This window comes from Erpetoichthys calabaricus, chromosome 6 (genome assembly GCF_900747795.2).
Source record: "Erpetoichthys calabaricus chromosome 6, fErpCal1.3, whole genome shotgun sequence".
NCBI classification, from domain to species: domain Eukaryota; kingdom Metazoa; phylum Chordata; class Cladistia; order Polypteriformes; family Polypteridae; genus Erpetoichthys; species Erpetoichthys calabaricus.
The window spans coordinates 10849887-10868037 of record NC_041399.2 but is presented as its reverse complement, the minus strand read 5'-3'; the positions used below and the strand labels follow the sequence as shown (position 1 = coordinate 10868037).

The window sequence follows — 18151 nt, the reverse complement described above, 5'->3', positions numbered from 1 at the left end:
TAAATGCCAACCAATTCACAAGTAGTGTGTCATAATGTCATTCTTACTTTTAATTAGTCTCTTTGTTTAATTACCATATATACTCATGTTTAAGTTATCCTGCGGATAAATCGGGGCTTGATTTTACTGTATAATTTTCGGTATTTTATAATGTCGGTCATATAAGTCGAATGCAGAAAACTCACGCTATTGGTCCAAGAGATTATGACATGCTAACGTCCTCCTGAGAGAGTAACCACAGAGCACATTGCCTATTTTCTATGTATTCTATGTATTGTGCCTACGTGACCACACGGTAATACCTGAACTATTCCAAAGCGACATTTGCACTGTTTAGTGTTTTTTGTATTTCACACCCTCATACACCTTTATCATAAGAGCATCCCTTATCTACAATGGAGCATTCGATCAGAAGCAAATATGAAGCTGGTTTTAATTTAAAAGTGGTGACAGAGAAACTGATGTGAGATTGGAGGAGGCAAGAAGATGCATAAAAAAAAAAATTAAGTGTTGTATTTCTGAGTGGGCATACAAGTCAGGGTCTGATTTTATGATCGATTTTTCAGGTTTCAAGACCCGACTTATACGCGAATATATTCTCTATCTGTCCTACAAATATTTGTAAGAAATTATTTGCATTCTTTGCCATAGCTCTAAATGTTCATGTTCCTTCCGTCGTTTTCTTTTTAATATAATCTTACCCATAGGGTTTGTTCCCATAAGCCAGGGGTCCTCAAATCACGATCCTGGAGGGCCACAGTGGCTACAGGTTTTCATTCCAGACAGTTTCCTAATTAGAACTCGTTCCTTGCTGATAATGAAACTTGGTATTTAACTTTATGCCCTGTTAGTGCTTTCATTCATCAAAGACAAATTTTAGTTACATTGTAGATCAGAGGTTCTCAGTTACAGTCGTGGAGGTCAGCAGTGGCTGCAGGTTTCCACTTGAACCAATTTCTTAATTAGAACCCTTTTATTTACTATTAAAGCAATACGATTTTGGGCTTAATTTTACTTATTTTGCCTGTTACAATTCAGAACCCTTAACTGCCTATTTTAGTTTTTAGCAGCTGCAATTAAGTTTTAATTGTTGCCTCTTAACCTCCTTAGCGTTAGACCTGAGCATCACTCGGGTTATAAAAACAGTGCTAAAAACGTTTGTCCCCAGTGTCACTTGGGTAACGGTACGGACCCAACTCACATAAGACCCGAGGATCACCCGGGTTGTAAAAGTGCCAACAGCGTTAGTGCCGAGCATATCTGTATTCAAAAAATGTTCAGAAATTAATGAAAGGGAATTGGAAGGATTGTTTAAACTTGTTCTTGCCCACAAAATACATGGATAGTGTTCTCAGAGTCGGAAACACTACAGTGAAATTAAAATTTATCTTGGACAAATGAAAGTACTAACAAGCCAAAGAGTTAAATACCAAGTTTCATAATCAGCAAGGACTGTCTTCTAATTAGGAAAGTTGGAAGGAAAACATGCAGAATCTGTGTCCCTACTGGACCGTAATTGACGACCTCTCCTTAAGCCGATGTCACATTATGTGGCTTCTAGTTGTGGGGTATACTGTCCACAATTGCTGATCTCATCAGCAGACCATCCATATTACTAACCGAGAATAAACCGGATATGGACGCAGGTACACAGCGATGGGACCATGAGACGTACTGCGCAGGCGCGCATCTCATAAACCGCGAACGAAGGAGTCATGGCCCAAGAACGAAAGAGCTCAACTAACGTGAATGAGAAATGAAGCAACAATGCGCCCATAGCTAACGACTAACGACACAGCCACACACAAGAGAGGATTCTGCGCTGCACCCCAGAGTCAAACGTGAGAGGCTATGGTGGCCCCACAGGTCCACAAAGATAGTACGGAAGGCACAGGCGTCACCGCCATACTGTGAGTGGCACTACTGCGGAGTGAAGGCGCAGGCGTCACCGCCATATTGTGAGTGGCACTACTGCGGAGTGAAGTTAGGAATAATGTGCTGCTAAGGATTGTACAAACCGCTGAACGCTTTACACCAAATTCAAACACAATACAGCTCAACGATACAAACACGAGCCCACCTGGATAAGATCAATGAACGCAGACGCCTACAACGCGCGTCTGAAACTGCGGAAGCAAAGCAAGCACGGGTTCAAAACGAACGACCTCGACTGACGGATATACAAACATGAGCCCGCCTGGATATAATCAATGAACGCAGGCGCCTACAACGCGCGTCTGAAATGCCGCGGGCAAAGCGGGCACGGCTCCAAAACGAACAAGCTCGACTTATGTATTTCAGGATACCCAACGCCGGGGGTAGGCGAGCGAAGCGAGCAGGGGGCGGAGCCCCCTTGTATCATTATAAACAACAGAACATTGCTGGGCATGTCAAATTTATCAACTAAGCGCTGTCTATTTTTGTGACAGCCAATAAAGTGCAGCCTGACTGAGTTGTTGCTGTATGAACAGTTAACAAGTATGAAAAGTTATGCAACAGTGTCTGCCTTTTTTTTCTTCTCCATTCGGTTGTGGTATGCAAATCACAAGACATCAGACAGATGAGCTTCTCTTCTGTTTGAAAGGTCCAAAACCCTTGTGTTACTTATTCCTTTTTGCTGTATTGTATGAATTGTACTTCCGGACAAGAATTCATTGGTTGTCAGCATCTATGACTAAACAGTGAATCACAGACTATTTGTATTAAATCGAGTTCAACTACCATAGCTAAGATTAGGTAAATGAAGGCTATGACTGGAAAATTCCTGTAAAAGTCACATCATGCAACATAGAATTTAACTATATCCAAATTCTAACGATGAGCATTGAGCAGTGTAGGCAAAGGTGCAAACAACATTAAATGCTAAAAGGGAGAAGCTATTTCTCTGCCATTTGCACTTGTTTGTTCATTGCAGATTTAAATAGCATGCATTTTGAGGACTAATGGAAAAAAGGAAAATGGACTGCATCTTGATGTGTAATAAAAACACACATATGAACTATCTATATCAGTGCTTTTTACATTCAGTCCTTGGGTCTGCTGTGGCTACAGGTTTTCATTCCAACAACTTCCACTTTTAATTGGAATCCTGACTTTATAAATCTGTTATTTCAGTGTTTATGTGCTAACATCAATCCAAAAAATAAAACTGGGATTACTAAATTTTTACTGAAATTAAGATGGCGTTATTAATGTATGTTAGTGAAGGGCTGTACAGAAGGAGCAGCCAGGCAAAAGGAAAAGAGGAAGGCCTAAGAGGAGGTTTAAGGGTGTGGTGAGAGAAGACATGCAGGTGATGGGGGTGACAGAGCAAGATGACGAGGACAGGAAGATATGGAAGAAGATGATCTGCTGTGGTGACCCCCAACAGGAGCAGTCGAATGAAGAAGAAGAAGAAGGGCTGTAAAGAAAAAAGTTAAAGGTTAGTCTACTGATGAAAAGAAGTTAAGAGAAAGTGATGGAGGTATGATAAGAGCCTCCATCAGGTGTTGAGTGTTCATTAATTAATATAGCATATGATATGATATCATATGGCAATAATTTAATATTGTTCAATCCTGACTTTTAAGATTTTCATTTTCATCATTATCTTCTTCTTGCCTTTCATTCTGCTCTTCCTGGTGTTCTGCTTAATCAAGCCACTGTTTGGTAATAAACACACTAGTGGGTTTGACGCAAAAGTAAGTTCATGCTTTCAGCATTCAGTGCTGTCTGGTGGCTACTGTTCTTGTTGTTTATTATTATTAGGACCCAATTAAGGAAGCAAAAAAAGATGAATTAATAGGAAAAGAACAAAAGAGAGTTAAATATTTAAAACCAAAAAGTAGCTTCATGCTTTCAGGATTCAGTGCTCTCTGGTGGCTACTGTTCTAGTTGTTTATTATTAGGATCCAATTAAAGAAGCAAAAAGAAAGGATGAATTACGGTAATAGGAAAAGAACAAAAGAGAGTTAAATATTTAAAACAATATGAAAAAAGCAAATATTTCTAAAGGTGTTATAAATATAACTCTCACACTACTATGCTCTACTGAAGGAAAAAAACAGAAGAAGTTAAATCGATTAAATGATTGATTGTGAAACCGATTCGAACAAAAATCTGCAGCCACAGGGGGTCCCGTACTGCTTCTTTTTGTTTTTTGTTTTTTTAATTTAGTTTGGAAGGACTTCCAAAATAAGGAGAGACACCTTGGAGAGTTCAAAGCCATTGGTGATGTTTTTGATTTCTAAGACTGCCCTTGGTTAATAATGATATTTCCCTTGGCATTTTTATTATACTGTGTCACTCAGCACACCCGAGAATTATTATGAACAGCTGAAACTCAGCTGACACCAAAAGAGATTAAACAAATTGTAAACAAATAAAAAAGTAATAAAAAAGGAGCAACAACAATTGAGAAAATTACCTTTGGGGACGCTAAATATCAGCTTGATGGTGTGCTGCTAATATACTGTATGGCTGCAAGAAAATGTTTGTGAATCTATTGTAATTACCTGGACTCTTGCAATAAATACTCATACAAATGTGGTCTGACCTTCAAATAAGAGAGGAAAAGGAGACACACATAGTCTGCCCAAACTAATAACACACGACAACCAATTGGACATCTCATCAATACTGAATACACGGCCTAAAACAGACACGGTCTTGGAAGAGCAGTTGTTCGTATTTTATTAGTTTAGGCAGATTGTGTTTGAAATAAATAATTTAGACACACCATATATGGCTACAGTTAACTGCAATCTACCTTTTGTTTAACCAAAGCTTTCCAGAATTTTACAAGAAATTATGAAAACCCTTCCTGCTTTACTAATTTATTATAACACCAGTAACGGCGCACTGCATGTTACAGTATACTTGACTTGAGCATTCATAGTGTTCAAACTCTCTCTCTGTTCGTTTAGCATTCGTTTGCTCAGAGGTTGATGCGCTTGCTGCTTCCTGAGCAGCTCTTCTTTTCTCCACCCTAGCGGCCCGCTTCTACTCTTCTTTCGTCGCCATCATTTCTCATTAAAACTGATTAAGTCAGTGTTTGTGTTGCAATTACTTAGTATGTTTTTTTTTAGTTTTTCACTTAAGTGCCTTCAATCTGCCTCAGGCATGATTTAAGATATGAAGAGGTAGAGGAAGTGATGGCGAAGGTGGTAGGGAATGAGAATGGCGCCCGTACACATGCGCCGCACGGCCACCCTGCTGCCCGTTGCCGAGAGTTGTGTCTATAATAAATAAAATAAAAATAAAAAGAGGAATAACCTTGGAGGTCAATCTTCACCCCGAAACTGGATAGTAGACATCACGTAGTATATGTGTACCAAATTTCAGGTCAATAGTTCAAACGGTTTGCATGCTACAGGTGATTTAAAATCCTGGACAGACAAACGGACAGCCATGGTAGCATATTATATATAAAGATAGAACACGAATGAGCAACTTCTGCCCAAAGGGGCTATCATGACTTCCGACTTTCCTGTGTGTCTGTATCTTTATTCAAATGATTTCCTTTAATCCATAGGCCTCTTGATTATCACAAAGTACAACTAATTGTAAAATGGATGCCTTTGTGCAACTGTCTATGCCACTGCTTCCCACCCTTGGTCCTGGGGACCCCCTGTGCCTGCAGGTTTTTGTTCCAACCAGATTCATAATCAGTGACAACACCTGATAACACGGGTCTCAGTTAATTAGCTGGTATTTTTTTTCTCTTTTTCTACATTAAGAAAGCATATCAGCATGATTTTTACATGTATAAGATATTTAGAAATATTTTTGGTTTTGCTCTAGATTTAAATGCTTAACTCTCTTTTGTTGATTTCATCATATTTTGCCCTTTCTCTGTGCAGTTTGCCCCCTTCGTTGTATCTTATTAATGACAATTAAAAACGACAGCCAGGCAAACAACACGGAATAGTTAAAGGCTGCAGCTACTTTAGTGTCAGACCCCCTAATTAAAAAATAATGGATTAATTAAACAATTAGAACCCCTGGAAAAGTAGAATGAAAATCAAGATGAATATATTGTTAAAAAGAAATAAAATACATTATTCTCATACAACTGCTTGGTGCATTTTAATATATACAGTATATATATATATATATAGAAATTATATATTACCAAACTTGGTTTTCTAATTTCTATATTGTTCCCAAAACACAGAACCTGGGAAATAACAGTTCACTTAATTAGCCCAGGAGTCCAATTAAAAACAAAAGCTGGTGGGAACAAAAACCTGCAGCCACAGGGGGGTCCCCAGAACCGAGTTTATGAACCACTGGTCTATGCACCTAGTGCATGGTTACCTTTAATCTATTAGGCATCAGGCTGACGACTTGAGAAATGTTTTAAGAAACAACTACACAGCAAGGTTGTGACAATGTACTGTAGATGCAAACGGCAGTTATGTGTGTTGCTCCTAAGCTGAAATGTATTATTATACTCTTTGAAGTGTTTTACCAGACTAAGTAATTCTGAATTCAGAAGAAAGAAAAAAAAAGAAGACGACTAATTAAGGCATACATACAAGCATGAATGAGTTACTAATTAAGCAATTAATCTGTTGTGAAAAGCTGTCACCATTGAGCCACACCTGGGCCAAATATTTCTATCTATGGGATATACTGATGCCTTTAGACATTACCAAGCATGAAAAACAAGAATTAAATTAGAGCGCTGTGTGAATTAGGCCGCTTTATAGAGCCCGACCCGGCACAGACTGACACAGAGGCACGTGTAAAATCCAAGCACACTTTTATTTTTCTTCCCCTTTGGGCGCACGTCTTCCCCATGTCCCACAGGCAATACACAGTCCCAAAAGCATTTAAATCACAGAACAAACACTCTTCCTCTGGCACCACCACTCCTCCCAGGCAACCTCGTCCTCTTCCTCCCAATTCTGGCTCCTGAGTGGTGGCTGCTGGCCCTTTTTATAGCCCACCCAGAAGTGCTCTAGGTGCTTGATCACCGGTTTCTAATTGCACTTCAAGGTTTGGCTGTATAGTTGTCTGGGCCGCCTCAGGGATCCATGTAGCACCCCCTGGCGGCCACACCTCAGATCCCAACTATGGCCATGGAGAACTCCATCTCCCATGGAGCCCTGCGGGAAACTGAGGCACCAACGTCAGCCAGGGAGGCTGCCACCAAGTGTCCCGGGGGAAGTACTGAGATGCCCATGGTTGCTCCCCCAGAATATATGTAGAAGGGTCGCCCGCCACAGCTATTGTCCTCACAGGTGGTGCAGTGGTAGTGCTGCTGCTTTGCAGTAAGGAGACTGTGGAAGATTGTGGGTTCACTTCCCGGTTCCTCCCTGTGTGGATAGCGCTTTGAGTACTGAGAAAAGCGCTATATAAATGTAATGAATTATTATTATTATTATTATTATTAAAAGGTGAAACAGCAGTAAAGGTAACATGTACTGGATGTACAGTAGCTACAAACACTGAACACTGTTGATATACAGGTGAGGGGACGCTGGCGCATGCATGTTGTTGCCGCTCCTCCCTGTAAACAACACTTCTCACAAAATTCGCCTAATTCTACACTTTCTTACGTTTGTTTTATTTCTTTTATTGTACGTATAGTTCGTGGATACAGCTGACTCGAATTGTATGGATTTGGCTTATATTTACAGATTTTATGGACTCTACTTTGACTGGGAATAGCTGAGTCTGTGGATCACGGGACGAGAACCTTCAAGCATTTCTTTGTGCCTGGCAATCTAGGACCTCGGGATGATCTGTCTCCGTGATTATATTTAATTCGCTTTGCTGATCTGCTCCCGTTTCATCTTATAGTACTATACGACTGGGAACTGATCTGATGTTCTTATTAACCTGGCTTTTGGCTCCGGGGCGATCACGCCTGAAATTACCAAGCGTTACATTTTGTGACTGTGTATTGGAACCTCCAACTCCTGCTACCTCCTCTTGCTATGCTTTCTGCTGATTGCTATGGCTGCTCACCTACGCTACCACACCTGCCTGTCCTACCGGTTCCACTCTGCTGTGCTGCTTCTCCACTGCTATTCAGATAAGTATTACTCAGCATCATGCTAAAATACTCTCATGACAAACTCCTTCTTATTAAACAGTTTGTCCAGAGCAAATGGACTGACTGCAACATCCTAAAGGACGCCGGTATTTTGCAGCGCCCGAAATATATACATCGCGGGTCAGGTCGCCGCCACCACCGCCGGGCTGCGAATGAAAAGACCACCGGCAGCATTTGCTCAGGAATACGCCGTCCTTCTCATGACCCTGGAAATAGAATTGTCAGTGTGCCAAATTTGCATTATGTGGGAATAAACCCTGATTGCGGCTCTGTGCAGAAAGAAGCCTCATTATGTAATATTGCACTGTTTAACTCGAGGTCTCTTAATGGCAAAGCATTGGTGTTGTCAGAACTCATCACTGACACCAAACTTGATATTCTGTGTCTAACGGAGACTTGGCAAAAACCAAACGAATTTGCGTCTCTCACAGAGGCGACTCCAATTGGTTTCACTTTCCACTCAGAGCCTCGCAGCTCAAGACATGGCGGCGGGCTGGCAGTAATTATCAGAGAAGACTTAAACGTTAAAAGAATCCCAATTGACTGCCCATTGTCTTTTGAGTGCCTGGCTCTTAAACTAACAACGGAATCAGGTCCTGTCTCACTCATTGTTCTTTATCGTCCCCCAAAATACAATGCATCCTTCTTATCAGATCTGATTGAACTTTTGACCCACCTAAGCTCTTACTCTCAGAGAATTATCCTTCTTGGTGATTTCAACATCCATATTGACACCCCCACATCTAAACTGAGAAATGAATTCCTGTCCTTACTGGACTGTTTTGACTTGACACAACATGTTGATTTTCCAACCCATTGTGGCGGTCATATATTGGACCTGATCTGCACTTCTGGACTATCTGTTGCCAACATTTACAGCACTGATTTGGGACTCTCTGACCATAAAGCAGTATTTTTCACTGTCTCATTACCTCTCCCACCTCTTACCTGTAAACGACAAATTTCTTACAGAAACCTTAAAAATATCTGTCCCTCTATCCTTTCTGGATCCATTTCTGATCTTTTACTGTCTGCACCTATTCCATCAACACTAGATAGTTTTGTTCACCACTATAACACAGCCCTTCACTCAGCATTAGATAAAACAGCTCCTTTAAAACATAAGGAGGTTTCCTTTAAACGTTCAGCTCCTTGGTATAACTCAGAATTGCGATCTATGAAAGCAGCTGGCCGACGCCTTGAGAGAATGTCACGTAAGACTGGCCTCACCGTGCACATCCAGGCTTTCTCTGACCACCAAAGAGCTTACAGAGAAGCACTAACTTCTGCCAAGAACACCCATTATGGCAGAATAATAGAAAGTAGCCATGATAACCCAAGGGTTTTGTTCTCTGTAGTTAATAAACTACTCGAACCCGCATCTGGTCCAACTACCTCTTCTACTGAAGTCTGTGAGGAATTCCTCCACTTTTTCCGTAACAAAATTAAAGATCTAAATAATTCAACCAACATAAATACATCATCTGTTTATATCTCTCCCTGTTTTCCCACTCCATCCAGCTCCTTCTCTAAGTTCTCACCAGTCACATCTGCGTTTGTTAATGACCTGCTTTATAAGATGAGGCCGACTACTTGTGTACTGGACCCCATCCCCACCACACTACTTAAATCCTGCCTTCATGCCATAATCCCGACTGTTACAACAATAATAAACTCATCCCTTGACACTGGCTCTGTGCCGCTCACTTTTAAAATTGCTTCTGTAACCCCAACGTTAAAAAAGTCTGGCCTTGATGCTGACAATCTTAACAATTTCCGGCCTATTTCCCACTTACCTTTCCTGTCAAAAGTTCTTGAGCGTGTTGTAGCTTCCCAACTCACCAATTACCTAACCTCTAATAATTTGATGGAACCCTTTCAGTCTGGTTTCAGGGCGCGGCACAGCTGTGAAACTGCTCTGCTACGGGTAACCAATGATTTGCTTATGGCAGCAGACTCTGGACAAACCAGCATATTAATTCTGTTAGACCTCAGTGCAGCATTTGACACTGTCAGACATGACATCCTACTGTTCAGAATGGAGAACATGCTGGGTATCTCTGGCACTGCCCTCCAGTGGTTCAAGTCCTATCTGACTGATAGGCAAGAGTTTGTTAGTCTTGGCAACAGTAGATCCAGCTCAGCGCCAGTCACACAAGGAGTCCCTCAGGGCTCTGTCCTCGGTCCTCTGCTTTTCTGTATTTATATGCTTCCCCTTGGCCATATTATCCGTAGTTATGGATTGGGTTATCATTTTTATGCAGATGATACTCAGCTCTACTTCAATGTTAAAAGTGGAACTTCATCAGAGCTTTCTCAGCTCACAACCTGCCTTAGTGAAATTAAAACCTGGATGGAGCAGAACTCTTTAAAATTAAATTGCAATAAAACTGAACTCCTGCAAATTGGGACTAAAATGCAACTTAATAAAATGAGCTCCTTCCCAGTCCATCTTGGCAGTGATCTCATCAGACCTGCCTCTACTGTAAAAAATCTTGGTGTCATTTTTGACTCCTCCCTCACTTATTCCGCCCACATAAATCACATTAAGAAACTTTCTTACTTTCACCTCCGTAACATATCCCGTGTTCGCTCCTTCCTCTCCTTCTCTAATGCTGAGAAACTTGTCCATGCTTTTATCACATCCCGCATCGATTATTGTAATTCCCTACTGGCAGGTGCCCCTTCTAATCTTATATCACAGCTCCAGCTTATTCAAAACTCAGCTGCAAGAGTCCTTACTCGAGCCAGCAGCAGCGAGCACATCACACCCATCCTGCTCCGCCTTCACTGGCTCCCTGTGTCCTACAGAATCGAATATAAAATCCTACTAATAACCTACAAAGCTTTAAATAACCTCGCGCCAAACTACATCAGTGACCTTCTCCATCACTATGTGCCTGCCCGCCCACTAAGGTCCTCTGATTCTGGTAATCTTGTTGTGCCCGTCACTAATCTACACTCCATGGGTGACAGGGCCTTCAGCTGTATAGCACCCAGACTCTGGAATGACCTACCAAAATTAATCAGGTCAGCTGACTCCATGAATTCTTTTAAAAAACAACTCAAAACTCATCTGTTCAGGAAGGCTTTTAGCTCTACTTGACTTTATTACCTTTCTCTCAGTTTACTTCTCTGTCAAGATGCTCATGTAACCTGTATGTGTGTGCGAGACCATCAATTATGTTGTCTGTTTTTTTTTTTTGTTTTTTTTTTTTTTTTTTTTTTTTGTTTTTTTTTTCAGAATTTACTGTCTTAATCTTCTTTGTTTATTTATCTGGTTTGTACAATGCTATATACTGTATATTCTGCCGTTCTTTATTTATTCTGTAAGTGCCTTGAGCATGGGAAAGGCGCTATATAAATAAAATGTATTATTATTATTATTATTATTATTATTATTATTACTGGCAGGCAGCACAGCTCAATTTAAAACCTTTTAATGTCCTGAAATTTAAAAAAAATCAGGGAATCAAACAGATATAGAATATTCTACTGAAAAGCTTATTCTTTGAATCTACATACCTTGTGATGTTTTTATCGATGAGGCAGAGATCCTCATGGGGCTCTTCAGATTCTGCCAACATTTTCACAGCAAATTAATAATGGAGCATTAAATGCTGTGTTGACTGTGGAGGTAAAACACAAACAGATACCGCAAGTTTAGTGAAAGCTATTTCAAGTCAGTCAACCATTAAATTAAAAAAAGACAATGTTTTAAACTTTTTAATACTGGTTTATGTTTTATTGTGCAAGAAAGATAATAACCAAAAAAAAAAAAAACGCTCAGAAGATTTAAATGAAAGCAATGATTCAGAATCGCTGGAAAAGTTGCATAATGCGACATACCATAGCTTTAAAACTATATCCAAATGCTGATGATTAGCATTGAGACGAGACAGAATTCTAATTTTTTTCGTTCGTTCTCATTACTACTATGATATGTCCAACAATGAAAACGTCATTTAAAAACATAACAGACAGATACACACATGGTGAAACATTCAGGTGCTTTCAGGCACTTTTTGAAAGTTTTTCATTTTTGTGAAACTACTTTATCAAAGACACAGATATCACATTTTTGCTTATTAAACATATTTTACAATTATAATCAAAAATTCAATACATGTTTTTTGCAAAAATGATTCCAAATAAGCTAGTGGTGGTTGAAATATCTTTCACAGGCACCAGATTCCAACTCAAGCAATGAACAAAATTGCACTAATTGATGTGCTGCTGTTAGTTGTTGGTTAAGGAGTGTCCGAGGCTACATTTTCAAACTATTTTCCACTGATGTGTGTCTGTGTGTGTGTGTGTGAGATGGGCTGAAGCCCCATCCAGGTATTGTTCCTGCCTTCTGCCTGACTCCAGCATCCCAGTGACCCTGTACTGGATAAGTGGTTGAGGAAATGGATGGAAGAATGGACGGATGGATCAATGGATAGATAATGCAGTCAACTAAATTTGTCCCTAATATGTTTTTGGGTCTGAGAGAGTGTGTGTGTGTTCACCCTGCGTTGTGCCAGTGCCTTGTACCTGATGCCGAGAGAGACTCCAGCTTTCCATGGACGCTCACCTGAATAAGCAGATTTGCAAAATGGATGGATGGATAACATTTTCAAACTGACTAAATCCAAATCGGGATCTTTCAGATTAAGACAGGCCTTTTAGCCTGGGGAGTGGTTCAGAAATTAAAAGTGCATTTACCAAATTTATGTGATGCAACATGCTTGGGAAATTGGATGCATACTACTGGATGGAGTACAGAGCAAAGAGTTTCAAAAAAGAAGTGGATGAGCTGTTGAGACATCCTAGAAATGACAATCATACAGACATTTGTGTTATTAGTACTGAAAATAGAGAAGAAATTAATATATCTTAAATAAGAACCGAATACATTTTAGAAAGAAATTAGATTAGATTATTCTGTCATATAACACTGCTTTGTGTTAATCTGTTTCTGTGTTGCTGTATTTACCCCCAATTTCTTTGAAATGCCTTTCCCCAGATTTTTTAATTTTTTTTTTTTTGGAGTGTCTTCTTGATTTCTTGGGAAGTCAATGCTGGGGTCTGTCAAAAACCAGGGCCTGTTAAAGCCAGCTGAGGCATTCGTTGTGTGATTTTGGGCTATATAAGAAATACATTTCTGTTGTGGTATCTTTATCTGTATTAATGTTATACGAGGGATGTTCAAAAAGTTTCTGCACTTTTTTTTTTTTTTTTTTTTAACTCTATTTATTAAGAATTTCAAAAACAAACTACAGTACATCACTTTTCCACATAGTCACCTTTCTTTGTGATGCAATTTTCCCAGCATCCTACCAACTTTTTAATGTCATCAGCAAAAAATGTTTTTGCCGTCACCATTTCTAATAAAACTATAACAGTGCAGAAACTTTTTGAACATCCCTCGTATTTAGTAATTAGTATAATTAGTAATTACTAAATACAGCATTACTAACCAACCAACCAACCATTTTCCAACCCGCTGAATCCAAACACAGGGTCACGGGGGTCTGCTGGAGCCAATCCCAGCCAACACAGGGCACAAGGCAGGAACCAATCCTGGGCAGGGTGCCAACCCACCGCAGAGCATTACTAAATTATCTGAAAATTTGTTCAGAGCGCACTCTGCCTGCACTCAGTGAAGAGCTCTATAAAAAAATAAGTTGCGTTGTATTATATTGAATAACACTAGTATCAAAAATAAAGGTATTGCTATAGACTTAATGCAATAAAACTAAGTATTAAATAAATGTTATACGAGGCACTGTGCCTGCTCTCATCATCATGGGCTTAAATTCCAGCCATGGAAAAAAACAAAAACCTTAAACCAGGGGTGCGACAAAGAGGAAGGCTGTGTCGTGATCCACCAAAACTGAGGTGCGTTGTCTGACTTTAATGTGATGCAATCAGTGTCTTGCAGTGTGCCGTCATTTGGGGTCACTAATTAGTTGGTCCTCCTGTTCTACCATATGAAAAGAATCAAGCACTGTGCACACAAATGAGCTGCAGAAAAGAGCATCCTCACAGGTCCTTTACTGCGGGTGGAGCGTTCATAAAGGCGAATAACTTGAATTAAGAAAATGGAATTTGGATCATGCAATGATCTATTGGGAAGGTCGAGATCTAGTGTTGATTTCTGTGCAAGTCCTGATTGTGAGGTTTGATCGACATTTTCACCAGAGGGGTACAAGGAGGACTGAACTGGGTGCGTCGCTTGCTCCTTACACTCAGCCCATCTCTCCTGGCTGGTGGTCCTGGCAGTAGTGCAGCAATTTTAACTGTGTGGAGCATCGGTTTTTGAACCGCACTTGCAGGTGTTATCGGGGGACAAAGCTCATTGACTGTTTCATTGTTTAGTGGCACACTGGCACTCGTTGCTTCACAAGGGTCTCCAATTCCTCCAAAACCCACAATTGTTGATTGTGTGGCACTTCCTCGCTGCGCTTGATGCTCCGCAGGATACCTCAACCCCAGGATCATTAATCAAGTTTCTAAGCTTCACAGGGGAACACCCTTACAAGCTTATTGGGATTTGTATTTAAATTTAAATCACTGAGAAACTTATATTTTTGAGATCAGTTTGTTAACCTATAGTACTGTATGTGGTTCAGTTTGTATGTGGTTCAATTTGTGGTTCAAAAATGAGTAATTTGACTTCTTCATCTTCAAATGCGATATTACTTTAGTAGGGGACGCGAACACAAATCAAACATTTTCTATGGGGTGCGAGGCATTGAAATGGCTGGGAACCACTGCATTAAGCAGACAGTATAAATTATATTTTCTCAATATTTTTAGAAATAAGAGTGACACCCAAACAAGGGTTACAAACAAAGGTTTATGATGTATATATTTAGGGAAAAGTGATTTGTGAAAGTTAATAACGTTTATAAGACGTTCATAGAAGTTACGGAATTACATTTCAACAAAGTGCCTGTACAGTTGGTCAAGTATACGAAGTCACAGTGAGGTTCAAATAAACAAAGCCATAACTATAAATTTACAGAATTAATCAGCGATGTTATCATTCTAAGATCTATCATATCTTCATCCGGCTGCTTGCTCGTTACACAGCAGAGTGTAGTATCGCTTTGGCGTTATCGGTTGCTAAGAAACGAACGGACTAAATAAAAATAAATCAAAATTACAAAAAATACTTATCTCATCCGGAACTGTTTTTCACGTGATTTTTTTCTACGCATCTAGCCGAGGAAATACGCTTAACAAAATATAAACTAAGATACCTGAAAGTTAGCGCTTCGTCTTCACTAGTTCTTGGGGATCAATAGGTAGGAACGCGAGAAATTCGACTACGCTTGCGCTAAAGTCCCGCTTCCTGCGGTGAAGCTAAGTAAATGTGTCAAAATAAAAGCTCTCATACACAAGTGCGGCAGTGCCAGGACGCGATCGTAAAGAACCCACTTTAAAACGTCTCAGTTCGCGGACAGGCGGAGAATATCACAGGGGTATCACTCACAGGGAAAGGAACCAACGGAGAGCACAAGGCGCACTTGTTAACTTGCGCTTATAGGCAAGAAGCCGGCTCTGTTCCATAAGGCCACAGTGGTTTCAGGTTTTATCTACAACGGATTTTATCATTCTTGCTGTTATATACACCAGGTCATGTCACTTAGGGAAATTCTCAGATGATTTTGCACTTATGAGGTGTACTGATTAAGGGAAAGAGACGGAAAAAGGAGTCAGGTGGAGAACTTCTTTCTTAGTGCAAATGGAATTGTCTGAATCTTAACATCAGCAAAACCAAGGAACTGCTTTCACAGCAACGAAGAACCTCTATGTCCAGTCAGTATTCATGGAGTGGATGTAGAAGTAATCCACTCCTACAAGTACTTGATGGTCTACATTAATGACGGGTCGGACTGATATTGAAACACAAAGGAACTATATAAGAAAGGACAGAGCGGATTGTTTTTTCTTAAGTGACTGCGTACTTTTAATTTGGGAAGTGACATTCTTCTACATCTCTGTGATGGTCAGTGTGATTTTCTTATGTTGTGGTGTGCTGGGCTGGTACCATCTCTTCAAGAGAGGCCCACCAAATCAATAATAAGCGAATTAAAAGGGTATAGGCTCAGTTATAAGACACACTCCTAACTCCCATGGAGGTTGTAGCAAAGGAGAGAATTACAGTAAAACAAAACTGAGTGCCATTATGAGCAAAGCTGCACATCTTCTCTGTGACACACCAACACAGAGGACTTTCAGCCAAAGAGTCATTCCGTGGAAATGTGACAAGAAATGTGACTTTCTACTATCAACAATACGTCTGTATAATGTGTCATTGTGGCTGTGACAGCCGAGTCTGAACTTTTTTTTTTGAATTTTCTTGCTTTTTAGTTATCCTCATGTGTGTTCAGACCATGGTGTGTGTGTGCGTATCCAGTGGTGGGCAAAGGTAGGTTTACAGTTGCGAAACACAGAGTTAATACTTGTATTATTAGTTTTTGTATTATTTATTTGTATTATTTGCCTTTTTTATTATTAAAATGTGCTTGTGTGCAGCCATCACGACCTGCATGTCTTTTTCCATACAAACAACTATAAACCTACTTTTGCCCACCCAATACCCTACCGTGGCTGTTCGTTTGTCTGTCTGGGATTTTAAATCATCTGTAGCTCGTAAACCGTTTGACCTATTGACCTGAAATTTGATACACATATACTACGTGAGGTCTACTATCCGCTTTCGGGGTACCTCTTTTTATTTTATTTTATTGTAGAATCAACTCTCGGCAGCATGCGTCGCTCTCATCCCTACCACCTTCGCCATCACTTCCCCTACCTCTTCATATCTTAAATCATTCTTGAGACAGATTGAAGACTTAAGTGCCAGCTTAATTGAAAAATTAAAGAAAACGTACTAAGTAATTGCAACACAAACACTGACTTAATCAGTTTTAACGTGAAAAGATGCCAACGGAAGAAGAGAAGAAGCAGGCCACTAGGGTGGAGAAAAGAAGAGCTGCTCAGGAAGCAGCAAGCGCATCAACCTCTGAGCAAATGAATGATAAACGTACAGAGAAAGAGGAGGAAAACTAGGAATGATCAAGTCAAGTGTATTCACTGCACGTTATTGTGCAGTGCACTGTTACTGGTACTTGTATATTTATCTACTAATTCATGTATTTATTTATACATTTTATTTAATAGACACCTTTCTTAACACTCATGGTCACCTTACAATGAAATTAAACAACAGTAATAAAAGATATAAAAACAAATGGAACAATAAAATCAAATAACAATAAGGGTACAGTGTTAGTAACAAATATCAAATGTAACTGGGTGTACTGTAACACTGGAAAAACTCATAATTGGTATGCCAGTTTGAAAAGATATGTTTTGAGGGCAGTTTTAAACTGTGTTATTGTGTCTAGCTGACAGATATGAGAGGGAAGAGAATTCCAGGCACTATGAGAGAATGCTTGAGCTCCCATAGAGCAGAGTTTGATGTGTGGTACAGAAAGTATTTAAAGAGCTTCTGTAAAAAGCCAGATTTTCCCCCCAGGGACAAATACATTTCTATCTATCTAAAGATGCATATTACTGTAAACCATTCCTACTAATGAATAAAGTGGGTAGAATTAATAATAATAATTATTATTATTTGCATTTATATAGCGCTTTTCTCAATACCTGCTGCCCCCAGGACTGAGTTACCAACCCCTGCCTTCTGATTTGCGGGTAACTGGTGTCAAAGTCATCAACATTGGGCCAGTCTAACTCAGCTCAGTTCACAGCATTTACACCTTACAGTTAAACATATTTGTTACTAGTGTCACTGACATTGAATCAATGTACATGCAGCAAAGCAATATATACTGTACAGTACAATAACACCTGCAGCAGACTCAGATCAATAAACATGCACTATATGGGCCAAAAGTTTGTGGACATCTGATCATCAAACTTATATGAGCTTGTTGGACAAACCTATTCAAAAACCATGAGCAATAATATGGAGTTGCCACCCCACAATCACACCAGCCGCCCTCCTTTTCCAATTTTATGTTGTGGCTATAACAGGCTCCACTCTCCTGGAAAGGCTTTCCATGAGATTTTGGTGTGTTTCTGAGGGAA

General features: G+C 39.9%; 1 protein-coding gene across 1 annotated transcript in view; it reads right to left on the bottom strand.

The window, feature by feature from the left end:
• Positions 1–18151, bottom strand: part of LOC114653204 (leucine-rich repeat and coiled-coil domain-containing protein 1) — a 112466-nt gene that overhangs the window by 93265 nt on the left and 1050 nt on the right. Inside the window, 1 exon segment of the mRNA XM_028803388.2 lies at positions 11570–11673. Within this exon segment, the coding sequence (XP_028659221.2) occupies positions 11570–11631 (62 nt within the window). The 5' untranslated portion in view covers positions 11632–11673.